The 27,685-nt window shown below is 47.1% G+C and overlaps 2 protein-coding genes and 1 pseudogene across 2 annotated transcripts; 1 reads left to right on the plus strand and 2 right to left on the minus strand.

Moving 5' to 3' along the window:
- Positions 1-2,534: 2,534 nt before the first annotated feature.
- Positions 2,535-26,283, minus strand: LOC136507846 (uncharacterized; annotated as a pseudogene).
- On the plus strand, positions 7,960-8,421 carry LOC136507845 (protein NRT1/ PTR FAMILY 8.1-like). Its single transcript, XM_066502448.1, has one exon. The coding sequence runs from the start codon at positions 7,960-7,962 to the stop codon at positions 8,419-8,421; it is 462 nt and encodes a 153-aa protein (XP_066358545.1).
- LOC136509403 (uncharacterized) lies at positions 13,011-14,565 on the minus strand. The gene is made up of 4 exons (XM_066504211.1): positions 14,260-14,565; positions 13,627-13,719; positions 13,406-13,531; positions 13,011-13,070 (listed from the first exon to the last, which is right to left on the minus strand). Exons 1-4 carry the CDS (start codon positions 14,416-14,418, stop codon positions 13,011-13,013), a joined length of 438 nt encoding a protein of 145 aa, XP_066360308.1. The 5' UTR covers positions 14,419-14,565.
- Positions 26,284-27,685: the final 1,402 nt, after the last annotated feature.

The following is a 27,685-nucleotide window of genomic DNA, read 5'->3' on the forward strand; positions in this document are numbered from 1 at the left end:
ACTAGTCATGACCTATGGTAGGCTAGGGTCTCCACTCCTCTCACACGGGAGGTGGGGAGAGTCCTAGTCCCACTAGCCCCTGACTGCTATCAAACAAGCGTAGGTTAGTCACACTCAAAAACTCAACTACGAGAATAAAAGGGAGCATGGATTCATACTTGGATGAAAACAGCAGAGCCCTGAAGCCCTGACCGGCTGACGACAAGCTGACCGAAACTAGGACTACTCATGGGTCATGACCCTGCGAGACCTCGTATCGATCGAGGGAGGAGCCGACCCGGTCAGGTCCCCGATCGCCCCATGAACGACCGTGATCGCCAGCTCAGTGGCGAAACCACTAGAGCAACTGGCAAGAAATCTCCCCATTGGGGGTCGTGCACATGCTGCTAACCCTAAAGCTATAGGGGAATGGTTATGTCGCCCCGACCGACCAGCGTGCTCCACCACACTCAGAGCAGGGGTGGCGCGAACCCGACTGACACCTCCGAAGGGCGTGCCTATAGCACCTGCTTTGCCTCTCGTTCGAGGGTGGTGTCTTCACTCATGGCGCGCTTCCCTGACTCAGGAAAGTCACCAGTGCATCTCTGTATCATGCCCGCCACCGACGGATGCAGCCGTGGGCTCATGATGCTCCACCGAGGTCACAACAGCTCCCCTATCTCCTTCGTATTTGGAGGCACTCGCATCACCACCCATCTCCAGTGGGCTCCTCCGACTCGAGCTCTGCCTCCACGTCGCTCTAGCTCTCACCCCCTAGACCCACTAGTTGATCTCCTTCTCCTTTTTGAACCTCCTCTAGGCCTTCTTAGCTTTCTTCTTCTTCTTAGGCAAGCGTCGTCTCCCTCTGGGTAGCTTGCTGAGCTATGCCCTCTGGCCCCCTCGGAAGATGCGACTAGGATTTATAGCCCGTGAGTCCCTTTGAAACAAGCAACTCAAAACCAATCAAAACATCAAAACAAGGAGGATAAGGTCATCGAAAAAATAAGCATACCTAGATTGGACAGCTTTGTGGCGTGAAGAGGTCTGAGCGTCCCTTTGAGGGAGTCTTTATTCCTCAGTTGCAGCACCTGATCGAGTTGACTCCAGACTTCATCCTTCGATAACTCCTATGGCGATGCGCGGTCGGGATCCATCAGGCCAGGAGTACTCCCACATCGGCTGCCTTCTCTCCGCCAATGGGGCGACCCGATGGTGGAAGAAGGTATAGGAAGACCCACAACCCATCAAGGCCATGCTGCACAAGCTTCTGAAGCTCCAGTCTTGATAACCTCCAACTTGTTCTACCGACCGGCGAGACCCCACGACCAGTTGTCCCTCTTCTCCTGGCCTTTTTTCGATGAACTTTCAGGAATGGCGAGTCCACCAGGTTCCTAATGTAGAACCACTCACTGTGCCACCCCCGGTTGGAGTTGCAAGGGGAGTACATAGGGTAGGGGGCCAACAGCTTTGGCTTCTTCTACAAAGTGAATCCCCCAACCAGTGTGATTCTAGGTGGCCTCCTCTCGGATAGGGCTCGCCCACTGAAGATCCACCGGAAGAGGTCCATGTGCTGGCTCCATCTCGAGGAAAGCCTCACAGATGGTGATGAAGCCGGCGATGTGCAACACCCTAGTTGAGTTGAGGTGCTGCAACTCTAGACCCCACTCATTGAGAAGCCTGTGCAGGAACCAGTGCGCATGATACCCTAGCCTGAGCTCATGGAAAGCGAGGAAGGTTACGACCTCATCGGCCTAGCCTGAGCTCCTAATGCGACGAAAACAAGGACCTGATCACGGATGGGTTATAAGCCAACACGACAGTGTTAGTGTACACCTATACAGGCGGGTCGGGCCTCAATGCGACGGAAGAAGGATCTGATCACGGATGGATCATAAGCCATGCGGCGGTGTTAGTGCATACCCACAAAGGCGAGCCGTGCTCCAATGCGATAGAAGTAAGGACCTTATCATGGACGGATGATAAGCTAAAACGGCGGTGTAGTGAATATCCCAGTCGGTCTCAAATAGCGACTATAACACCCGTGTGTGTTTGCATTATGTTAAAATCCACTAAAAATTTGAACTTTTTCAAACTTTACAACAAGTTAAAACTTGATTAGTTTATTTCCTGCAAAACCACTTTTAATACAAAATGTTTTCCAAAACCATGCATCAAAATTCACTATATGCATTTAGATTAGAATGTGAGAATGATTGTTTGTATGATGTGATGCTTGCCTGTTTGCTTGCTTCTTGGAATGACAAAATGCTTGATGTTTGAATGCTTGCTTGAGTGCTTGTATGTTTGCCTCCTAGAATTTATTTTGCGGCGCCAAAAGTTTCCTTTGAATTTTCAATTCCATGCTTGAATTATTTAGAATCCTTTCTTCGAAGCACTCCATAATTATGTTATGTTTTCTTAATTACCCAGGAATTAATGAAGTCATTATCATAGTATATAATTTCTTAATATTTAGAAATAGATCATGAACACAAATATATTTCATTACATTCTCTAATTTTCTAGTAACTAGAAATATATCATCTAACTATCAATTACAAAAGGAAATAATATATATACATGGTTACATTTTCAGAAATATTTAGAACTATATCACGATTACAATATACCTATATTACATTCCTTTTTCTAGAAAATACATCGTCTATCTATAATACATATAGGAATGTATATATTGTTATACATTTTCTGGGAACTAGAAAGTATAGAATGTATCCTGTGTACTCTCCACCATCCCGAATAAGCCCAGCCCATGTGCCCCCTTGGCTTGGCCCAGGCCGCACCGCGTGCGTGCACGCGAGGCCGCGTCCGTGCCGTGTCGTCTCCGCGGACGCCGTCTTCCTCCTCGAGCACGTGAAACAGGGCTGCCGAAGATATTTCCCGTGAACTGCCTCTGTCCGTCGTCGTCTTCCGCGGTCGATCTCATCCGCTCTGAGATTTCCGTCGACAGCTCAACCATGGCTACTGGCAACGCTCCCTTGGCCGCCAAGATATTTCCCCGCCGAACCGACCTGCTCCGGCTATAAATAGGCCGGCCATGGTCGCTGTCGAGGATCATCGGAGGGAAGGAAAAGAAGAAGGTCGGAGGTTCGAGCTCAAGCCAGCGCCCGACGTGGCCGGAGCCACTCCCGCGCTCTCCGCGCAGGAGCCCCGCTACCCAGCCAGCTCCGCCCGAGGCCGAGCACCGCCGCGCTCGCGCTTGCTGCCGACGCCGCTCGGCCGCTGCCGTCGCAGCACCGAGCCGCCGCTGGGCGCCGTCGTGCTGCCCTGCTCCCTCGTCCCCATCCTCCGCTCCGCGCTCCCTGTCTCTACCTCCATCCCTCCTCTTCCTTCTTCTCTCTGCTCTGTTCCTGCCGACCTCGCTGCGACTCCACCAAGCAGCGCCGCCGCCCAGACGGACCTGCACCTCTGCCGCCGCCCGGTGCCCTTCTTCTTCCCTGCTTCCCCCTTCTCTCTCCCTCCCCTCTCTCTCTCTTTCTCTCCCCTCTCTCGCTCTCTCTGTTTCTTTCCCTCTCTCTTCCAAGGCGCAGCGAATGGATGAGGACGCCGACCGAGTCCTTCAGGGCTGCTGGTGGCCACGTGCTTCTTCCAATAGGAGCACGCCACGTCACTACGATGGGGGCCCGGATGCAAGTGGCTTGAACCCCTCTTTCAGGCTTGGCTCTCGTGAACCACTCTCAGCAACGCGAGTTCAGGCGCACGAGCGAGTCCACCGATCGGCTCACAAGCACAGGACCGGTTAGCTGGACAGCTGACTGGACCCACACGTCAGCAGACAGTGAAAGACAGTGAAACTGCTACGTACACACGGAAATTGTACAGAGGATATTAAAAGGTAAGCTTTTTAGTTATAGAAAAATTCTCAGAAAATTTCTAAAATAAACTAGAGTCACCCTAGATGATACCTAGATGATTGCCACTCATTTTCATTAGCTAAAATTGTAGAAATAATTTGCATGCTACTTTCCATTCGCGTTTAGCCGATAAACTTTAATAATTTATATCTCGCCCGTGTTAATTCCGAATTCCGTAATTCTTTCGCTAAAAATATTTTAAGATAAAACCGTACATATTAAAATGTCTTTTCCTAATTTTTGGTGCCCATTTAAATTCTAGATATGTTTCCTTTTCATTTATTTAAAAACTAACCATAGTGATAGCCCATCCCCGTAGTAGTAGTTGACCCTGCATATTCGTGTAGGTGCATGTACCATGCCACCTACCCAAATATGTCCGTACCCAATCACATAAAATAGTAACCATCCATATATATACATACATGGATATGCCCGATATCCGGGTATACACCTATGTATGGCTAACTTTGCTTTTCGTCTTTTTTCACCCAAACTAAACTTGGATACATACATATGCATGCGCGTATGTGTCACTAACCCAGGTGGACTTGTAGAAGCCAGATGGGTCATCTATGATGACTTGGTCAAGCTTCCTCTTTCAGGTTCACATAATAGTGAAGCCTAATAATGTGGTCTGGTTTCCACCAGATCACCACCACCTTAACCTAACCCGTAAAAGCCCTACCCTATGGACGAAATCCCTTCATCCAAACCTTACTTCAAATTGACATAATAATGATAACCTTAGACAATAACCAATCACCCAATAGGACCAACCCATGTAGGGTCAATTCTTTCACCTTGATTACCAATGCTTGTTTTACACGTCTTGCTTGTTATTTTTCTTGTTTGTGTTTTGCTTGTCGACGCTAGACTGCGTAGGATAGAAGGCGTGGAGAGAACCCGATGGAGTCCAGAAGACAGGAACAGGAGACACAGGAATCGGAGAAGGATATAATCGTCAGCGAATGGAGGCAAGTCCTAATACCCACCTACTCCTTCCCTCTACATTACATGCCATCCCTTAACCACCCCCCCTTTCACCACCACTACATCATGCTAGCCTCCACAACAAACCCTCCACCTTTCCATCCCCACTAATTAATCAACTTAACTTATAGTACTTAAATTCTCTCTTATGAATTAATGGAGTTATAATGGATCATGAGCTCGGTTATGATAATGTGAACATTGATGATAATTATCTTGATATGATATAAGTTTGACTATGATATTGTGATGAGGTAATGGTTACCTTGATATGAGATGAGCTCTATGAACCTAAGATTAATAACTATGGAACTTAAAACTGATAAAACTGGACTAAACCCCGATAGGGGGCGAGTGGGGTAATTTATGGAGGTAAATTACCTTGGCAGGATCGCCCGGTGAGGGATTTCTGTGGGAGATACTCGTCTCGGTCACATAAGGACCGGTTCGTAGTCCCTCTCGTCTAGTGAGATATTACGTACAGTCACATGTCTATATGGGTAGACTTGATCTCACACCCCGTTAGATAGAAGTATAATTTCTACTAGGAGGCCAGTGTTGGTAGCAGAATATCAGGAGCAGGCATAGATGCTATGTGATCTTCTGTGGCTCGGTCAGCGCGGTTGCTATGTGATCCTCCACGTTAAGCCCTTTGATTTTTTGTTCGCGTTCGAGCCCATGTTATTGTATGTTTGGTCGTGTTCGAGCCCATATTATTGATGATTTGATATCATCAGGCACTATTATGTTGGGATGATTTGGTATCGCCCGAGATTATATGATGGGATGATGTGGTATCATCCGAGATTATGAGATGGGACAATTTGGTATATCCTTCCGAGTTTAGTGTGTTTTCCAACCCCTGAGGAGCTGCGGTAGAGTTATATGGACATCTAAGGTCGCGTACATTCAGGTACGGGATCTCGTTAGACCTGTCTAAGCCATGACGATGGTGTCGGACTGTGTCTATCATGTGGGAAAATCTGTACACCTTTGCAGGAGTTTATTGAATCTATTCGAATAGCCACGTCCTTGGAATAGACAGATGCTGGGATGAGATACTATGATTAGACTTCTAAAATGGTGATAATCTGGTAAGACGCATTTTACTAATCTGGTAAATTATAACTAACCCCGGGAACTAGTGAGAATGGTAATACTCTGCTAGGGCCCAACCTATAATTATAATTACTTCACCCTACCACTTTTATCTCAACCACCTTAACCACCTCCACATATAGCCTTCCTCTTCTACCTCCCCTCCATTCAAAGTTTAGGGCTTGCTGAGTACTTTATGTACTCAACCCCATCCATTATATGTTTTTAGGAGTAAAGCTACATAAGTACATATCAGGATGGGACTATTGAAGCTACCTAAGGATAGGACAATAGGAAAACGTATGAGTATATATGGAGCTATCGATGACTACGCAAGAATAGGACACCCGGAGTATACTCGAAGACGGAGCCGTACAGCTACACGAAGAAGCTACGCTAGGACTACGACGATTGGAATATAGGAGTACGCTTAAGGAATAAGTCTAGGGTTACGTCCGCACTCTAAGTTGTCTGTAGGAATGGAGCTAAGTTGACATAGGACCGTTGTCTTAAAACTCTAATGTATGTTATAAGGCTAATAGCCCAAGCCATGTAAACCCTAACCATGTAATATATTTTTCTCCATTAGCAATAAAAGTATGGTTTTTGATATCAATCTTGTTCGAATTGTGCGTATCAGCTACTTATGCAGGGACTGATACATGATGCACACAGGACCCTAAATTAGATGCCTGATAGCAACGACGATGGCTATGACTATCATTGCCGCCAGCTTACTGCCGAGGCTGAAATTAGATTGTGATAGGGATTATGATGTGACTGTGAAAGATGTGAGTGTAGTACCGAAGGCGAGGACATGGACGTGGACGAGACAGAGGGGCTCAGGGGCAGACGCGGGTCTCGCTTCATCCTCCTACCTGGTTTCTCCGTGAGAGCTGCAGTGGAAGATGCAAGTCGCACCGGTAGCGGATGGCGGCCCGGTAGTGTGCATCGAGCAGGGCATCCCGTCGGCTCGAGCAGCGTGTTGCGGAGGCGCCTCACGCGTGGCCAGCCGCCGGTGTCTCTCTCGCGGGCCCGTGGTGGCTCGAGCAGGGCGGCCCGACGGCTGCTCGCGCACAGGCGCGCGTCAGATCAAATAGTGCGGCCCGACGGTGACTCACACGGCGCCGCTCATGGGTCTGCTCCTTGTCGCGGCTCTAGGAAATGCCCCCTTGGCCACGGAGTCGGGGCCGATGGGATCGAGCTCCCAGAGTCGGGCGCCGGCGGCGTCACAGATGACTGGGCACAGGTTCTTCCAGGGGGCGGAAGTGGCGGCCATCTGTGCCTCCAACACCCTCAGTGCCCACGGCCGCCACTCCCGCGTCGTGTGCCACCAGCTCGGCGCGCACCAGCACAGCCGCACAGGTGGTCTAGCACCGACATTGACGAGCCAGCATCGTGCGGCGGCGAGGCGGTGGCCACGCGGCTGCTCCAGCTGGTGCTCCCACCGGTGCTGTACTGTTGGAACAGAGACCGAGCTCTGCTCCTGGATCAGCGACGGCTCCACAAAGCCCGTTTCCATCAGATCGTTGTGGGACGCGCAGCACGTGCCGTCGTGGCGGGGACAGACTCCTGACGGTCACGGCGTGGCCAGGGCACATCACCTGCCACCCATGAATCTACGCCCAACAAAACTAACTGCGACTCTACTCAAAACTTTCAATGGGATTACAAAAGACTTTGCATGACTCAGAACTAAACTTCTCATGTACGTGCTCTGCTTCATCGACCTGTCCCCGTACGTGCTCCAGCGAGAGATGGGGCACAGAAAGTAGCAGGCCCAGTTGCCTGCCCCAGCGCCCTCTTCTTTGCTGATCGTGGTCAGGGGCAGCGCCGCCCGGCGTCCTTGAAGTCGTAGGCCACCGCCCCAGAACCTCGTTGCTCCACCACAAAACGCTTGAGGCTCATCTCCTCCGCCGCAAGCGCCACGGCGCCGCCGCCGTTCCCGCAAAGATGACCTGCCGCTCCATCACGCGTCGTGCCAAGCTTCCGCAGCGCCGACTATAGGGTGCAGATGCCGACGGGCAACCCGCTCAAGGACATCATCAGGGTGCTCGTCGCCGCTTTCAGGAAGCGCGACGTGAGGATGGAAAGGGACGACGGCGCGGTAGTGCTGCTCAAGGAAGACGACGTCAACAACGACGGCGAGCGGCAGCTGCTGTCACGCACCAAGGGTCTGCGGTGCCTTGACAAGGCTGCCGCGATCGTCGTCAAGGACGGAGACAAGGAGCAGGAGGGCGAATGGTCTCTGTGCACTGTGAACGAGGTGGAGGGCATGAAGATCCTGGTGCGGATGCTGCCCATCTGGGTGACGTTCGTGCTGTACGCGGCGTCGCTGGGGCAGATGACCACCACCTTCATCCAGCAGGGGATGGCCATGGACACGCGGCTGGGCGGGCGGTTCAAGGTGCCCGTACGTGGTGTCGCTGGTGTCCGTCGAGGTTGTGTTCATGCTCCTATGGGTGGTGTTGCATGACGCCGCCATCATCCCGGCGGCGCGGCGGCTTACGGGGCGCCCCGGCGGGCTGACGCAGCTGCAGCGCATGGGCGTGGGGCGGTTCCTGGTGGTGCTGGCCCTGGGACGGCCGCGCTCGTTGAGAGGCGCCGGCTCCGCGCCATCCACGGAGGGAGCGGGCCGATGACCATCGCGTGGTAGGTGCCGCAGTTCGTGCTAGTGGCGGGCTCCGACGTCTTCTGCGGGATCGCGCAGCTGGAGTGGGGGAGGCCCCCGCCGCGATACGCAGCATCTGCTCAGCCTTCTCCTTCCTGGCGCTGCCACGTAAGCCAAACCAGCGCCACGTAGGCAAAACCAGATGCCCAAAACCGCCCAGGGTAAAATGGCTGGTTTTGCAAAGTTTAATGGGTTGGATATCCAGTTTTATAGATTTGGGGTTAAGTAGACCACATATAATACGTCATAGAGTTATTTAGACTTTTCCTTATTTTAATGAGTGTGTCTATCTAACAATCATGTGTTTCAACAAAAGGTAGCACATGGTTGTTTGCTAGCTACAAAACACATAATTTGTAACAGAGGAAAAACCATGTATTTTAGCACAAGCTAGCACATGGTTGTTGGTTGTTTGCATAACATATGATTTCCAAGAGAGAAGAAACCATGTGTTTTAGCATAAGATAGCATACGTTTTTAAGGAGCTGCAAGGTTCATTCGCTGCTCCCTCTGTGCTTGACCCTTCAGCCGCACCTCCAGTCTGGCCCTCTTGAGCATCCACAGGCCGCTCAGAGGTTTCATGCTCATGGGATGCACTATCCTCTTCTGTACACAAAATTTTCTCACTGACCGTGGTAGCATCACTGTCATTAGCAACTTCTGCTAGTTCCTTGGCCTCCTCAACAGGACCATTTTCAAGGGATGCACTTTCCAGCAGTGACTCGGTGCCAGTGGTTTCACCAGTTAGCACTTCATCAGTTTCCTCTGCGTTCAAGGATATCTCTTCAGAATTGGGGGATGATGAAGGAACTGAGGCAGCTAGGTGATCATTGATTCCTCCATCACCATCAAACGTGAACCAGTTTGAATTCGTGAAGAGGAACTGCTGCACAATGCGCACACTATAAGCCATCTTCTTGTAAGATTTAGGTCACTGAAAAATATTAATTACCTGTCCTGATCATCCCCCAAACGCAATGAAGATATTACTACTTCAGCTGACTCATCATCAAAGTAGACATCCTGAAATACATGGACAGGAATAAGCTCATAGATAATCCATGTTTGTTATAGCACGATACAATATGTTTTTAATTATCAAATCAAAAGTATTGACCATTTACCAATCTTACGTTGACTGTATTGAAGTAAAACAATAGAAATATTTACATAAGTAGTACTGTAAGCATATCTCATCATCTCGTTCGTGGGATCCTTGTGCCTGCAATAATCAAACATGAAATACATTATAATGTTAGCAATGAAGGTAATATTAGTATATTACAGTTATTTGGGAGAATCCCAAGGTTTTATTTTTACATGGTTGAAATGTTTAGTTGTAAAACAGCAACAGTGAAGATATTATAACAGATTCAGAAATTGAACACAACCTTTTTTTCTAAATACCACTCTTCAAAATTATAGCATGCTACAAAAGAACATGATGTTCAAAACTCAAGAGAACAACAACAACAAAGCCTTTGTCATTGCTGTATATCCCATATCGAAATGCCTGACTCAGATTATTAGCAAGTGCTGCCACATCATAGTCTCTGTCTCGGAAGTCGTCATCATCGCTATCCCTCCCACGATCATGTAGAGAAGTTGGACAGCTTCAACATAAAACATTAGTCAACGGTCAGGAAGAAATATACAAGTTACCACAGAGAAATCACAAGTGTTTTAGCAGTGTACACAAGAATAAGAAAGCCCAGGATGGAAAAAAACATACCCACATGCCCAATGGTAAACGTTCTCCACCTCATTGCGTTTGACCAGGACATCTGTTTGCCATACAGCCCACTCGTTGTTCTCATATAAAAACAAGTTTATAAATGTAAATGAGCATGACACAATAGTTCCAAATTGTTGGCCAAAGATGAAACAGAAATTGGAAATACCTGCAAGTGACTATGTATCATGCTGTTACTATTTCCCAACTGAATGAGCTTATTCGCTATTCGAGTTATGTGTCCAATATTCCCAATTCTTGGAGGTTCTTTCCCTTCTGACGGTAACGTTGGCTACAAACACAAGGCACAATCAAAATACTGGCGACATAGCCCACCAAAGAAAAAAACAAGATGACAAGTATCAAGAAATAGATTTACCCCATTAGACTCCACTAGCAGAGATGGACCTTTTTTCAGCGGCAACGGACTTTACCGACAAGGCCTGCAGTCATTAAGGATACAGGTCAGTCAATTGATTTCTTTTAACCTCAAGGCAAGAAACAATAATGTTCTCAACATGATGATGCAAAAAGTTATTAGAGTGAAATACACTGGTGGCCCTTTAACTTGTCGGCCTGTGCCAATCCGGTCCATGAACTTGTAAATGCGGAAAATAGGCCCCTGAACTTGTCAAGTTGTTCAACGCAGGTCCATTTCCCATCCGGCGCGGCCTCCAGGCGATGTGGCAGTGCCAGCGTGGCGGGACGAAGCACGTGAGCCGCACATTTAGCCTGCCATGCTCGCTTGCCGGTCGCGCAAACCCCGCTCGGCCACGCCTGTCGTGCCGCGCCACTCGCCGGCGCCGCCACGCTCGCCTGCCGGCACCGCGTGCGCTCGGTCGCGGCACCGCGCTCGGTCGCTGGCTCCACATGCTCGCATGCTCGCTGCAGTGCTCCCTGCCACGGTCGCCTGCATGCTCGCCCGACGCCGCCTGACCTCCCGCCGATGAGCTCCACCTTGAGCGAGACCTCAATCCCCCAAATCCTCCTCCTCTGACGCTGCTGGTGCCAACTGCATTTGGTCGGAGTTCATTGAGACGCCACCACCACCACCATGAAGCCTTCCTCTTCCTCGTCGGTGGGAGGTGGTGGAGCTTGACCTATGGCATCTTTGCCCCAAAGCGGATGGAGGCGTCCTTGTGCCGAAGCAGAGCAGTCGAGCTCTGCGGCGTCGGTTGGCTGGATCTGTCCACAAGGTGGGCGAGGCAGATGGTGCCGGTGGAGGTGGTGGAGCCAGCGCCCAGCGAGCGAGCGTCGTGCCGCGGAGGAGCGCACACGGTGCCAGCGAGCGAGCGCGGTGGCACCAATAAGCGCCGCGTCATCCATCGGGCCATCGTGGCCGAGCTGTGGTGGATGCTGGACCCTAGGACCGGGAAGCCGTCCTTCACCCCGGGCAAAGGGAGGAAGCCGGCCAGTGTGGTGATGTTTGTCGGCCTGCAGGGCTCCGGGAAGACCACCACTTATGCCAAGTACGCGGACTACCACCGCCGGACCAAGGGGTTCAGCCCGGCGTTGCTCTCACTACTAGGGATGTGTACATCAATGATGCTCTTCTTTCGTCACTGAAGACTCCAAAATCGTCACATATATTATTTTATGATGAATTTGTGACGATATGGTATTCGTCATTGAATGCGCGTCATATTTTACCTACCGTGACGAAACGTCTATTTTCGTCATAGATGTGCATTTGTTCTATGACGAAATGGCCGTCGTCATAGAAGTGTATTCTTTCTATGACGATCTATTTTCGTCATTGATATAGCCCCTTTTTTGTCATGACTTGCCGTCTGTTAGGCGGCCAGACGACGTCTGCCACACTGGCAGCTGACGTGTCTTGTCCACGTGGCGCGTCCACATTGCAGGTGACGTGTCCGACCACGTGGCAGCTGACGTGGCCAGTGATGTGGATGGTCCACGTGTCCACTTTTTATTGGGCCACAAGGCTTGCTGTGATAGGTTCTCATTTTCGTCACTGAAGTAAATAGAAATTCATCACAGAATCAATTACCAAATCGTCACAGAAAGGTCAGATAATTCATCATAAGTGCACATGCTGATTTCATTACAGAATGCAAATAATACTAGAATGACCAAAAGCTTCCATAAATTAACAGATCCAGTATTCCAATGACCAACAACTTAATCAACAATTCTAAACTCGGTTCATATAACTCACTAGACATCACATTTGAACTACTAGTTTCATCTCAGTTCACATTAACATCACAAGAAATAATAAAAAGTTGCCAACCACCAGCAACATAAGTTACTACATAAAAAAATCACCAGCAGACCCCTTGCTTAATGAACCAGCAGCTACGAGCAGCGCTCATGTCGAAGAAGCATTGTTGATGGCCAAGATACGCTTGAGCAGCGCATTGTTCTCCTCCATTGCCTTGTTGTTTATCTCTGTCAGCTTCTTGTACTCCTCCATCTCCTTTTGTGTCCTCGCCAGCTTTTCCTCAGCTTCTTCATTTCTCTTCCTGAGTTCATCGATTTCACCTTGTACAGCAGCCGTAGCTTCAGCTGCTAGTTGCTCCTCGAAGCTCGCTTTCATTTGATGATGATGATTTGGAGGATGGCACTGGTTTGATGCCATCACTCTTCAGGAAAAGGTTTGAGCTGTTCTAGGGAGAGCACCTAGGACACAACCTGCACACTAGGACACTGATGTCTCACCTTCAGCAACAGGTTCTGTCCTCAAAGCTTCCATATTTGACTGAAACAGCAATGACCCATCATTAGTTGATACTTATTGCATTAATTTGAGGAGGAAATATCACACAAGATGTATTTTAAAAAATAAAAACCTATGCTGCATTGACAGAAACTGATGCCAAATAGGTATGCAATCATGAGTCATTTATTTGTTGTCAGGTAACTGAATACAAGTAGAAGTCAACAACATAGGATTATTATTTAGCAAGTATGTCTAGCTATATTGGATTATGACCAGTTTTGAGCAAAAGACAGAATACAAAATGTTTGAAACAAGACATATTATCCAATTAATGAATAGTTGTTGGCACAGCGAAACTAGATGTCGTGACTTACAACTGCTTCTCTTGCTAGTTCAGTCAGACCATGTTTGGAGCTGGTATGGCAGGTCTTGAAGGCCTCCACCGCATCAAGTTCTTCATTTTGTTCTGTGCTTGGTTCTGCATTGTTTTTCTTCTTCTTCTGTTTCATAGATAACCAATTACAACAAAGTTTTCTCAGATGAAATGCAAAATAAGTTGTTTAGTGCAAATATGTACAGGGTACTCTTTACTTACATATGCATGTAAGTGTGCCACATAGCTGCGAGAACCCGTAGCTTGATGATACTTGACTTTACGGCGATTCTGCTTGTTCTTTTCACTTGATTCCTACAAGATAATGAACATGTCAGATGAGATCATAGGTTTAAAATGAGAAGATCCTTTGGAAACTGATTGAGAAAGAATATATGATAAGATACCTATTTATCTGAAAAACAGTAAGATGGTAATTTTTCAACTCCTGCAGAGTTGTCTACTCTTTTATGCCCCTATACAACTTCTATGAAATGTACATCTCAAATTGTTTGAATGCTCACCATGAACTGCCTTTCTATTGTTCTGTTCATGATTTTGTCCTTTAGAATATGTTATTCTATCCTTTGATGAATGGACTGATATTTAAGGGCATATTTGTAATCCTTTTTGTTTGTAGGATATATATGACCAACCTTTTTTCCCAAGTACATTCTGCTAATTGCTCCAATTTAGGAGCTTAGGGAATCTTTATGTTTGAAAATATTTATGTGTTACACTGCTTTTCATTGAAGGGCCTGGGTATAGCAAGAAGGATTGATGAGATGATATGTTTAAAATGAGAAGATCCTTTGGAAACTGAATGAGAAAGAATATATGAGAAGATACCCATACCATGTTTTTTGGATCAGACCACTTTGCAACTAGTGCCTTCCACTGTTCATCAGTCATGCATGCAACTGGAGAAGTTGTCCTAATCTCATTTGCAGGTACACCATTGAAGTATTTATTCTTGAGCCGATAACGCATTTGTCGCACCCTAGAGCACAGCATATCGGTGCAAGCTTCCTCTGTTGGCTTGTCGTCAGGGTTAATGGCCAAGCGCCCCTAGTCATATGACAATTCCATATTTAGTTAGTCAATTCAGGTTAAACAGATATACATGTTAACCATAGAAACAGTAATGCACTTACAGAGAGCTTTCCCACAAAGTTTTTGTAATATTGATCGTCTCTCTTGTATTCTTTCCAATGAGGTAGGACAGGAACCTTATCCCGAATGATGACACCAGCCTCAGATGCAAACTTGGCTGCTTGAACAGGTTCATGAGGCCTTCTTTTGCCTTCAGCAACAGCTATGGGCATTCTCCTTCCCATAGCTTTTGTCATCCTGTCCAGCTGTGTTCCCTTGGTGGGTGGCCTAGGGTCTCCTTGGAGCTCGCTGTGCAGGAGCTACAAAATAGAATTTGCATTAAAATGATTTAGTTTCATGCAGATAAGCAAAACAGATGACATATTTGAATGACAAAGAAACTATAACTTGCCTTCAGTGTCTTCCTCTCTAGCTACATTGTCTTCATCAGCACCTAGTACTATCTTGAGCACCAGCTCCACTGACTTCCTCTGCAACTGTATTGTCCTGACCACCAGCTCCATTGCCTTCCTCTACATCTATATAAGACCTTTGTGGTGGTATTTCATCATGACCATCTATAGGATCCTCTACATTCTGGCCATCTCTCGCTGAAGGTTGAAGCCTTTTTGATGATCTTGTTTGGGATTCAGGAGGTTGCACCTGTGATCCTTGAGATGCCCTCACTCTCTTACTAGCCCTAACTCCTGGCGCCATGGTGGGACCTATCTTCTTCTTCTTTGAAGCTAGGACTTTCTGACTATGCCCAGCAGGATACTGTGGAAAAAAATCAAGTAAGTCATGTGCATTAATAAGCAAGACCATATATTAAAGAACAGGTATGCAAGAAACAAGATGCATCTAAAAGTAAGGGCATATATTAAAGAACATATTAAAAACATTCAAATGCAATGCAAATATTCCCCATCCAGTACTTTGAAGATAGAAGAAGCACCTTAGTTGCCAGGGGTTGTGGCTGCTCATCAGATTTAGTGTCATCATCATCACTATCTCCTTGATCATCATCTTCAAGGAGATACTCCGATGAATCTGAATCTTCACTATTTGTTTTCTTGTTTGCTGATTTTCCCCCTTCTTTGATGCAGATTGTGATACAGAGTTATTAAATTCAGTAGATAGATTTTTTAGGCCGAATTCTTGCATCTTCTTTAAATTGTTCGCCATGCGTGTATCCTGGCGTCTCTCATAATAAGTTTTTGGAGGTTCTTACAAAAACAAGCAAATTGTGTCTATTAGAAAATAAAAAGGAGTGAACTAAGTACTAAGAGGTAGTAATACTAGATGCTAGATAGATAAGAGGTAGGAGCTAGTAGTGCCTGCTGAAGAGCTAAGGGATAAGAGGTGATAGGTTATAGGCAACAAGTAATAGGTCAGAGGTAAGAGGTACAACTTTTTTTGTACTGAAGCACAAATACTCTAAATTATCTGAAAATTTTGAAGATAGCTTGTACTAAACTACTCTTTTCCTATCAACACACATGCATGCACTCTGCTACATCCAAATCCATATCATTAAAATGGTCAAACAGACCAGTCAAAATCTATTTGAAGTCAAGAGTCATAGCTACTTTCAGAATTGTACTACAATTGCTTTCAGAAAACATCACTGTTGCTTCTATTTCAGACAAATACAAGTGCAAAATAGATTACTAATTGCACATCAATACATAAATACAGATCCAAGATTCAGAATACAATTTGACTGAATGGTTAGCAAACCAAGACTAGGGTACTATTCATACACAGCAGAGTATATAGCAACACACTTGTACAGGCAGATATGGGACAGTGGGTACTATTCATACAATTTGACTGAATGGTTAGCAAACCAAGATTCATTCAGCAAAGCATTTCATCCAGGAACTAAAACAGATCAGGTTCTCTTGCAAAAACAAGGACTGATTGTCTGACTACACCAGATACAACTAAGTCTGAACTGAACCTACATTTTTACAAGCACATATGGGACAGTGCGTGGTAGTCCCATAGCTAGAGGCACTGCAAAAGAATTGCTTATGGAGCTAACTAGATACCAGGGCAATAGAATTGTACAACAGAATTCATCAATACACAAGAGTTTTGCTTACCTTAGTTCTTGTTCTGCAGGTCGCTTCCTACCTTGCCCCCTTGTTGCCACCATTGCGGTTGTGGCTAGGTTGCGGATGTAGACCACGTGCTCGTCGTCAGTGGTCGTCAAAGGGGAAGCAACCCTGGTGCGGTGAACCCTAGTCGACGGGGAAGCAGATCCAGTGCGGTGATGACCCACAATCCGATGGTGGTTAGGGTTAGGTTGAGGCGAGAAAGAGGTGGATGGGGCGAGATAGGTGCATGGGGCGATGAGAGAGAGGGGGATGCGGCAATTGATGTCGGCGAGGACGCAGCTCGTGGGTGGGGACGTAGCTCGTCGACGGCGGTTGTGTCCCAGCGGTGGTGGATAGGGTTCGAGAAATGGGGGGGAGAGAGAACGAGTGGCCGAGGAGGTGACGAGTGCGGGAAATGAGTAAATATACTGGTGTTTTTGGTGGAATTTTTTGACGAGGGAAATTGTTTTGGCGCCTTGAGGCGCGAGAGGTTGCGGTCTTCTTTTTTTGGCATTGCGGGATCTGTTTATCAAAGACTACGCTCGAGAACTAATAAAACCACTTGAGTAGCGCAATGGTATGGCCCTTTTTTGGCATTGCGAGATTAGTTCATGTGGTCTGATTTGAAAGAGTCATGCTACAATTTAGGAATAATTTTGACAGAGTATTTTTCACTGGTTGTATGCAGTTCTACATGAAAGTGGATACAATTTCAATAGAATTTGGACATATAGGTTCATACAATAGATAGGTAGCACTTAAGTTACAGTAACATAGGTCCAGATAACATGATAGGCTGAGATAACATGTCTAGATTACATGTTCAGATTACAGGTTTAGATAACATGTCCAGGGAAAACAAAACAATAGTGCAGTCTAGGGACATGTTAGTGGTCCATACTAGAAATCAAAATAGTACATCAAGGTCCATACTAGAAATCATCATCTTCATCGTCTAGGGACATGTCATCATTGTTATCATTGCCACCATCACTACAGTACTGCAGTACTATCTCATCTTCCTCCTCATCCTCACTATCTTCACGAACAATAGGTTGCTTCTTGCTGCTTATAAGGTCTTGTAAATTTCCTTCAATTATACTAGCTTCTCCACCTTGAATATTGTGTGTAACCTCATTATCCGCCCCTGCTTGCACTACATGTTCAGTATCAGAACAATAATCATCCTGATGCACATCATGACTGGCCTCATCTTTTTCAGCGACATCATAAATATTCCTATGTTCAAATTTCTGCACAACTCGCCAATCTTTACCTAAAGATGTGTCTTGCAGGTAAAATATCTTTTTCGATTGAGTTGCTAAGATGAAAGGATCAGTCTTGTACCATAATGACTGCACATTGATGGATTTGAAATGTCCGTCATCTCGAAGGCCTATCGTCTTGCCTTCTTGCTTGAACCAATCGCATAGAAATAGAACAACCATCCGATGGACTTGAAGATTTGAGTTATATTGCAACTCAATTACCTCTTTAAGGACTCCATAAAAATCTATGTTGTTCCCATCATGTGAACCTTCAGTCATTACACCACTATTTTGTGTCAGAAGGAAATTCTCATGATCCACAGTGCTATACCGCACTCCATTAACCTTGCAAGCTGCACAAGTCTTAACTCGCAGATCTGGGCCACATGACAGTGCCCACAATCCTTCGCTAACCTGATTCTGGATTCTCCTTGCGTTTGTTCTCAATCTGTTGCAACAAAAGTACTCAGTTAACTAATTACATATGGATACTAATGCATTTACTGAACCTAGAAACACAATGTGTAGTGACTTACATGGCACCTAAACCACTTTGCAAATCCTTGTTCAACCATTTTATCAACATGAAGTGCACCTTGCTGCTCAAGATCATCCCTGTACAAGATGCAGGGCAAAGTTAAGTCATAAGAATAATTTGAAAAATTAGAAATAAAACAAAAACTAATCCCCAAAACATCTAATAGATGCTTACTCCAAATATTCCTCAGCTTCTTCACAATTATTTAGCACATACCAAACTAACTTATTGAGGTCAACATCATCAATGTACTGGCTCCTATTAGATCCAACAAGAGTAACACCATGCTTAAAAACAGAGATGTCATCAGGCAATGGCATCTCGCCATCACTACCATCATCATGGTTAAATCTATTATCAATATCCTCCATATACCTAGAACAAAAAGTCAAGGTGTCACTTGCCATATATGCCTCAACAATTGATCCTTCTGGCCTAGCCTTGTTCCTTACAAAATTCTTCAAAGTGCCTAGCCGCCTTTCTATTGGGTACATCCATCCGTACTGAACAGGTCCTCTTAGCAGTGCCTCATCAGGAAGATGGACAGCCAAGTGCACCATGACATCAAAGAAGGCAGGTGGAAAGATTTTCTCAAGCTTGCATAGGATCAATGGAATTTCTTCTTTTAGCCATTTGACAACATCAATCCTTAGATTTCTACTGCATAGTTCCCTAAAGAAGGTCCCGAGCTCTGCAACTGCTTCATATACATCCTTCCTCACCAGTCCTCTTTGGCCAACAGGTATGATTCTTTGCAGGAGTATGTGGCAAGAATGTGTTTTTAGCTTTCCCTGCACCTTCGAACCATCTTCACTTATGTATCTTGCTAGGTTAGTCGCATATCCATCAAGAAACTTGATACCTTTGAGAAACTTGTAGAACTCGATTTTCTAATCCTTCCCCAAGACATACGGAGCAGGTGGAGCAGTGACTGAGCTGCCATGCTGCTGTAAGTGCAATTCATGTCTTATGCCCATATCATGCAAATCTAGCCTAGTATTGGTTGTGTCCTTGGTCTTGCCCTACACATTGAGTAATGTGCCAAGAATGTTTTCACATATGTTTTTCTCTATGTGCATCACATCGAGATTATGTGGAAGCTTCAAATGTTTCCAATATGGCAATCTCCACAACCCAACTTTGCGGCTATAAATCCTTGGACCCTCATTGCGCTTCCTTTTATTTCCAATAATTTCAGGATGCTTCCCTGGCCTGACATCTTTCACCTTCTCTAGCTCCTCTAGGACCTCCTCCAAAGTGAACTTGCCTAGCTGATCTTTGTTTTCATGCTTACCATTGAAAGCCAAGCTTCTCCACCATGCATGTGTCCTTGGAAGGTAACGACGATGTCCAATGTAACATATTTTACTCCTTATTGCCCGAGACAACGGATCCTTGTCGCAATGAATACATGCATAATACCCTTTTGTTGTTCGCCTTGATAACGTGCTCAACGCTGGAAAATCATGTATACACCATAGCACGGCAGCACGAAGGTTAAACTTCCAACCAGTACATGCATCGTAGGTACTAACACCCTTCCATAGATCGAGCAGTTCTTCAATTAGGGGCTCAAGGAACAAATCAAAATCCTTTCCTGGAGATTTTGGACCTGGGATGAGTAAAGACATAAAGCAGTTTGCTGGATTCATGCATTCCCATGGTGGGAGATTCAGTGGTGTCAGAAGCACTCGCCACATACTGTACTGCATACTCATGTTGCCAAATGGATTGAATCCATCGGTAGCTAAGGCAAGCCTCAGGTTCCACAAATCATCTACAAAGGTTGGTTCCCTTGTGTCGAACTCCTTCCATGCTTCTCCATTAGCTGGATGGCTCATTACATTGTCGACTGGCGTCCTCGTTTTCTTGTGCCATTATGTTTCCTCAGAAGTGCACTTTGAAGCAAAAATTCTTTTCAACCTTGGTAAAAGTGGAAAATGCCTCAATACCTTGTGTGGAACCCACTTGTTCCTAGTTTCATCTTGCCATCTAGACGCCTTGCATACTGGGCACACATTCTCTTTATAATACCTCTTCCATGGATGTTTTTGAAACCAAGGCCTAGTTCTCCAAGATATTTCTTGGCCTCATCATATGATTTTGGCAATTCACTCTGAGGGTATCCTGATGACAACAACTTTAGCATTGTGGAAAATGCTATATTGCCAATTCAATAACGAGACTTGATATACAACATCCTTACCAGAAAAGAGAATTTTGAATGGCTAGATCCCGGGCTAAGTGACTTCTTCGCATCTTCAAGGACTCTTGCAAACCTTGGTTGTTCTCCATCAGCCTCTGCCGTAGCATACAGATCTCCTATCATCTCTAGTACTCTGTGATCCTCATCATAATCATCATCGGCCACATCCACATGTATCCCAAAGTCATGATCACTTCCTTCGACCTCCTGCTCCAAATTTTCAACTACTACAATATCTGCCGACTCTCCATGATGAATCCACCTGGTGTATGCAGCTGACATTCCATAAATGTGTATATGGTCATTTACATCATCCTGAGGCCATAAACTTTGATTAAGACATTTGCTGCATGGACAAAGTATGTGGCTATCTTCGGGGTATCTTTCACTAACAAATTTCATGAACACTTCAACTCCTTTCACATATGCAGGTGTGAATTGTGTCCCATAAATCCAGCTTCTATCCATCTATTTTGAGAGTAAAATAAACCTTACACTCAGTCCTAAAATTAGAGTAAACTCAACAAAATTCAAAAACACATCCAACACATGCATATATATAAAGAAATTCAAAAACAAATCAAACATTGTACTGCTCTGTCCCACGCACCGCCGCTGCTCTATCCCATGAACGTCGGCGCTCCTCTGTCCCACGCAAACCGCCGCTGCCCTGTCCCACACAAGTTGCCACTGCCTGGCGCTGCTCTCCTCGCCCCACGATCATCGGCGCTGCTCTGACCGCCCCACGATCGCCGACACTGGTGCACTGACCCACGCGCGCCACCGCTGCTCTGTCCCATGAGCGCCGCCGCTACCCAGCGCTCCTCAGCTTGTGCGCCACACGCTGCTCTGCCAGCCCCACGCTCGCCGGTGCTGCCGCACTGTCCCACACGCGCCGCCACTGCCTGGTGCTGCTCTCCTCGCCCCATGCTCGCCGGCGCTGCTCTGCCTGCCCGACGATCGCCAGCGCTGATCTGCTGTGCTCGCCCGATGCTACTCTCACAGCGCGAGGGTTTATCTACGCCCACGTCCATGCGATCATGGGTTTAGGGCCCATGAACTGTGATCAATTCAATTTAGGGAACCAAGTTTCAATTATCATGGTATACGTTTACAAATAGAAAACATGCATGCCTTTATCACAAAACGGCGAGTGCTCCAGTGGTAACGCACCAACATGTCTAGCAGCAGGTCGTGGGTTTGAATCTCCCTGCATGTGCTATTTTTTGGCAAAAAAAAGGGAGGCAGAAGGATGCAAGTCCAGCTGGACCATGTGGGCCACGCTGCCCCACTTGTTCACCGCCACGTCCTCAGGTGGAGACCCGCTGGTGGGACCACATCGCCACGTCTTCGAGGTTGGGACCTAATGGTGGGACCACATCGCCACATCCTCGAGGTGGGACCTGCTGGTGGGACCATGGCACCACGTCCTCGAGGTGGTACATGAGACAAACGATCTATGACAATTTAGTTTTGTTGTTTTATGATGATTCTATTGTTTTCATCATTATTCTTTGTGCCAAAGCTCCGTCACTTGTTCTGTGATGAAATTTGTAAGCGTCACGACTGAATCGTCATTGATGAACACATTTCTAGTAGTGTCTGCGCTGACATGTTCTGCACGGGTGCCTTGGACCAGCTGAAGCAGAGCACGGCAAAAGCTAGCATCCCGTTCTATGGGAGCCACACTTGGAGGGCATGGACAGATTCAAGAACCAGGAGGGGTGCGATGTCATCATGGTGGACACGAGCGGCCGTCGTTGCTGTAGCCGGCCTTCTGCTTCTAAGAACAAACCACCGCGAGGTCGATCTGTTAGCTAGCATGATTCGGCTGCGGATAGAATAGAATAGAGTGCGGCGACGATGGTTGCGAATAGAATAGAACAGGTCGTTGGCACTATGGATGGGATCGTTACAGTCGAGCCACAGGAAGGCACGGTCTTCCATGCAGAACATGAGGCCCCTCTGCTCCTACAAGGCGCACCAACCATGTCAGCAGCAGCAGCAGCTCCGAATCTGATCCTCTCCCTCTCCGGCCGAAGCATGCATTGGACCTTACAGACGTCGCAGAGCGGCGCAGCGGCGTTTGCGGCAGCATCAGAGTCATCATTACTGGAGGCAGGCTGGAGGAGCGATATGCAGCGATGCTTGTGGGCGAGCTTGTTGGCGCAGTGGACGCGGCGGTCGTAGGCAGAGCAGAGCGTGGCCTCGTCGGCGCAGCAGAGCACGGTGGCCGGTGCGGCGCCACAGACGTCGCAGCGCACCTACATAGCTAGCCTATCGGAGACCAGCTAGCGCTCAGCCACTCAGGAGGAGGAGAGTCTGGTAGGCACTATGTGCGGCGACCGGCAAGCGAGCATTGCAGGGCATTGAAACATGCGGCTCACGTGCTTCGTCCGCCACGCTGGCACTGCCACGTCGTCTGGAGGCCGCGCCGGATGGGAAATGGACCTACGTTGAACTACTTGACAAGTTCAGAGGCCTATTTTTTGCGTTTATAAGTTCGTGGACCGGATTGGCACATGCCGACAAGTTAAAGGGCCGCTAGTGTATTTCACTCAAGTTATTATAAGGGTACCTACAACACCAGGCAATGTATGAGGATTTGCCATTAACAGTGACTGTTAAGGAATAAAACACACAGTAGCCCACTTACAGAAAAAATAAATCAATGCAATGCTTTATCACTGATTGGTTTATTAGCTCCTTCTCAGCAATTTCGCTACCAATTGTTAGCAAAATAGAGACAAACTCTACAATCTAAAAGAAACAGAAGTATAATTTATTAAAATAAAATAGACAGCAAAGGGCTCTGAAGAGACACGTTGAATGAAGGAAACGATTAATCATAGCTCTCTCTAAAAGCATATCTCTCTCTGAAATTACCCCATCATATATCCTCATGCATGGTATTAAATAATAGTAAAGTCTAAAAATCCCTAGGCAGCATTAAGCAAATGAAAACTAATCATATATGCTCAAACTAAAAACAAGAGATCCACAGCATCTGAGCATACCTTCAAACGGTGTTTTCCAAGAGGCGGACGCAAACATCCATAAGTTGTAGGCAAAACATTTTTAGAAGAAGTAATGTCCAGTAACTTCAGCAAGTCACCTAAGATGTGATTACAGGTATACTGGTAAGTCCTTGGAAAGGCAATCAAGCATTTCATATTTTCATTAAACATGTCAGGTGTGCAAATGACAAGGAGAATGTGTGCGACAGAAAGCAAGGGTGTAACAAGTGAAAAGCATATAAACAATACAAGTAGCATTAAGTAGAAAGAATCAAGCACAGAGCACTCACCTAAACTCTCCAGCATACCATCAACTATTTCTGGACTGGCTATGATCAGCGTCCCGTGAGTTAAGTTGCTTCTAAATGCTTGGTATGAGGCTAATGCTAGTCTTTTGGGGTCCAACAAAGATATACACACTGACAATGAATGAACCAGAATAGATTTTGGTCTTGACTCTTCAAGAGCGTGATGAAACAACCTACCAACAAAACTGATACCAGGAACAAGCAAAGAAAAATGAACATAATAATAGCTAACAAAGGAAGCGATATTGATGCACAAAAGTTGCATTTTCTGATCGCACAAAAATTAAATGAAAAGGACAAACCTTGGGCTGCATATTTTTGCAGCAAGAGTAGGAGAGGCGCATCGAGTTACAGCGGAAAGGATTTCAGCAGTATTTGCATGCACTTCAGGAGAGTCCTGTTTGATCAAGGCAACATAGATATATGAGCCCTTTACTAGAAATATATCCAAAAAAACATATGAATTCTACTGAGACAACAAACCAACCTCCATAACCACTGCAAGTACAACATAATAATGACATTTTTTTCGCAAAAACGTAGGAGAGCTGTGGTTCATTATTATTAAGAAGAAAATACAGAACAAGAACCCAAACACCCACACACTCTACACACACCAAAGCTTAATAATGACATGGTTTAGTGCCCAACAAATGTCGTATAGCACTATGTTACTAAGTGATCAAGTGTACTTACTGATGAGCTAAATTTATCCACAATCATTTCCAATACATCTATGTTCTCTAACCAATGCAATGTATCCACGAAATTTGAGTATATGGTTTCATCAGCGCCAATCAATCTCATCAACACCTGTTTTACAATCAATTTGATGACCAACACCAACCAAAGGCACTCACCAAACTAGACGGGGAATGAGTTCAATAACTACTTACCTCCATTATTGATGTGATACCAATGAGGTCGACTGTAGAATAGAGAGAATCACCACACACCCAATGTGGGTGGGGAGCCTTTCATATATAGGGCCAATTAGGCACACATGGCAAGTACAAATATAGGAGGCTATCACCTGTACAAGGAAGCTATCCTAATGTAAGGAAACTAGGCTATACATAGCAACTAGCCTATCTAGGGGATCTCTCTAATGATCCTGATATATACATATCCTAATACCCGCCCGCAGTCACAGCGGGAGAATCACAGACGCACAGTCTGGTCTGGAAATCAGTGAAGAGCTGGATGGGTAGACCCTTGGTCATGATGTCTGCAAATTGGTACACTGAGGGAACATGAAGAACTCGGAACTATCCTAGAGCAACCTTCTCGTGGACGAAGTGGATGTCAATCTTGATGTGCTTCGTACAGCGATGGTGGACGGGGTTGGCAGTCATGTAGATGGCACTCACGTTGTCACAGTAGACAACCGTCGCACGTGGGATCGAGATGTGGAGTTCCTGGAGTAGTTGATGCAGCCAGCAGCACTCGGCCACAACATGGGCCACTGCACAGTACTCTGCTTTGGCACTGGAGCGAGACACCATCGTCTGGCGCTTGGAGGACCAAGACACTAGGTTGTCGCTGAGGTAGACGTAGAAGCCAGAGGTGGAGTGGCGCGTGTCGGGGTAGCCGACCTAGTCAGCGTCGAAGTAGGCAATGAGCTGGTCGATGGCGCCGGTGCCCAAGTGCAGGCCGGACGATAGGGAGCCCTTGACATACCGTAGGATGTGCTTGATTAGCGTAAGGTGCGGCTCACGAGGGTCATGCATGAAGAGGCAGACCTGCTGGATGGCATAGGCCAGGTCCGACCTTGTCAGAGTGAGGTACTAGAGTGAACCAGCAAGGCTTCTGTACTCTGAGGGGTCAGTGAGCATGGCGCCCTCTGTGGTGGACAACTTGGTCTGGGCATCCACGGGGGTAGCTGTCGAGTGGCACTCAGACATGCCGGCATGCTGGAGAAGATCCACAGCATACTACCGCTGGGAAAGGAATAGCCTACGGCTATCCCAAGTCATCGAGATGCCGAGGAAGTGGTGCAGGTCACCGAGGTCCATCATGGTGAACTTCGAGCAGAGGCGCGCGGTGACGTGCTAAAGAAGGGCCAGCAACGATGCGGTGACAATGATGTCATCAACGTAGAGGAGGTAGGCCAGCTCATCACCAACCTTGTAGACGAATAGGGAGGCATCCGACTTGGAGGGGGTGAAGCCGATGCTACAGATGAACATGGTGAAGCGCTGGTTCCAAGCATGCGGCGCCTACTTGAGTCCATACAAGGACTTCTATAGCAAGCAGACAGAGTCAGGGGCAGCGGGGTCGACGAAGTCAGATGGCTGCTCACAGTAGACCGTCTCCTCGAGGTGGCCATGAAGGAAGGCGTTCTTCATGTCGAGCTAGCGGATAGGCCACTCCCGAGATGCAGCGATGCTGAGGATAGTGCGGATCATGGCCGGCTTGACCACCTGACTGAATGTCTCGTCGTAGTTGACACCGGCCTGCTGGGAGAAGCCATGGACGACCCAGCGTGCCTTGTGTCAGGCGAGGGAGACATCGGCGTGAATCTTGTGCTTGAACAGCCACTTTCCAGTGACGATGTTAGCACCAGGCGAGCGAGGGACGAGGCACCAAGTGCCATTGTCGATCAGCGCCTTGTGTTCTTCTGCCATCGTAGCACGCCAATTGGGATCGACGAGTGCGCTGTGATAGTTCACCGGGAGGGGCGAGGTAGTGGAGGCGGAGAATCCAAAGCGCTCGACGGTGCGGAGACTGCTGATCTGTGAGCGTATCACAGGCCATGCTGCAGCCCGAGGAGCTACTACACTAGGGCCAACAGCTATTGCTAGTGCTGCTGGAGGCGCAGCAGGGGGCACCAGTGGTGCTAGAGGGCCAGCAGTTGTTGCTGGTGCTGCTAGAGACGCAGCAGGGGGCACTAGTGGTGCTGGAGGTGCAGCAGGTGCCATGGCTGTGGCCATAGGAGCTACTGCTTGGTCGGTTGGCACTGCAAGAAGCCAGGCACGGCAAGTGTAGATAGCGCCGAAGCGCTAGCCACCTAGCCAGGGGCCGCCCACAGGAGGAGCCAGGGGGGCCCAGCTAGAGGATAGCCGAGTCTAGGAGCTCTGGGGACTCATCCACACTGGAGGTGGGGGCCGTAGGGCCAGCGAGCAGTGGAGCAGTGGTCGTAGGTGTCGTCGAGGAAGATAGTCCCTGCATCAGGAAATCAAGTGAAGACGGCATGGAGGCCGCCGATGGTGCTGCCGAGAAGGGGAACACCAATTCATCAAAAATAACATGGCGAGAGATGATGATGCACCAAGTGGACATGTCAAGGTAGCAATACCCCTTGTGAGAGGATGGGTAGCCAAGGAAGACACAGGCTGCTGAACGAGGAGCTAGTTTGTGGGGGGAGGTGGCAGTGAGGTTTGGATAGTAGAGGCATCCAAAAACTCAAAGCGAGGAGTAGTCTGGGAGTGTTTTGTGAAGAAGCTGATAGGGTATATTGTTTTGTATGGAGGAGGAGGGTCACCTATTGAGGAGGAAAGTGGCAGTGGTGAAAGGATCAAGATGCCCAAGAGGGGGGGGGTGAATTGGGCTAATTCTAAATTCTCTTGCAATAATCAAATCCTACGGATAGCCCAATTAACCCCTTGTGCCTAGAAAAGTATTTATATCAAACTAATGCACAACAACCTCGTAACCTATGTTCCAAACTTACTCTAGCAAGAAATTCTATGGATGTAAAACAAGTATTGAATTTCTCAAAGTAAATACTCAAAGTAAGTGATCAAAGTA

This window comes from Miscanthus floridulus, chromosome 15 (genome assembly GCF_019320115.1).
Source record: "Miscanthus floridulus cultivar M001 chromosome 15, ASM1932011v1, whole genome shotgun sequence".
NCBI lineage: Eukaryota > Viridiplantae > Streptophyta > Magnoliopsida > Poales > Poaceae > Miscanthus > Miscanthus floridulus.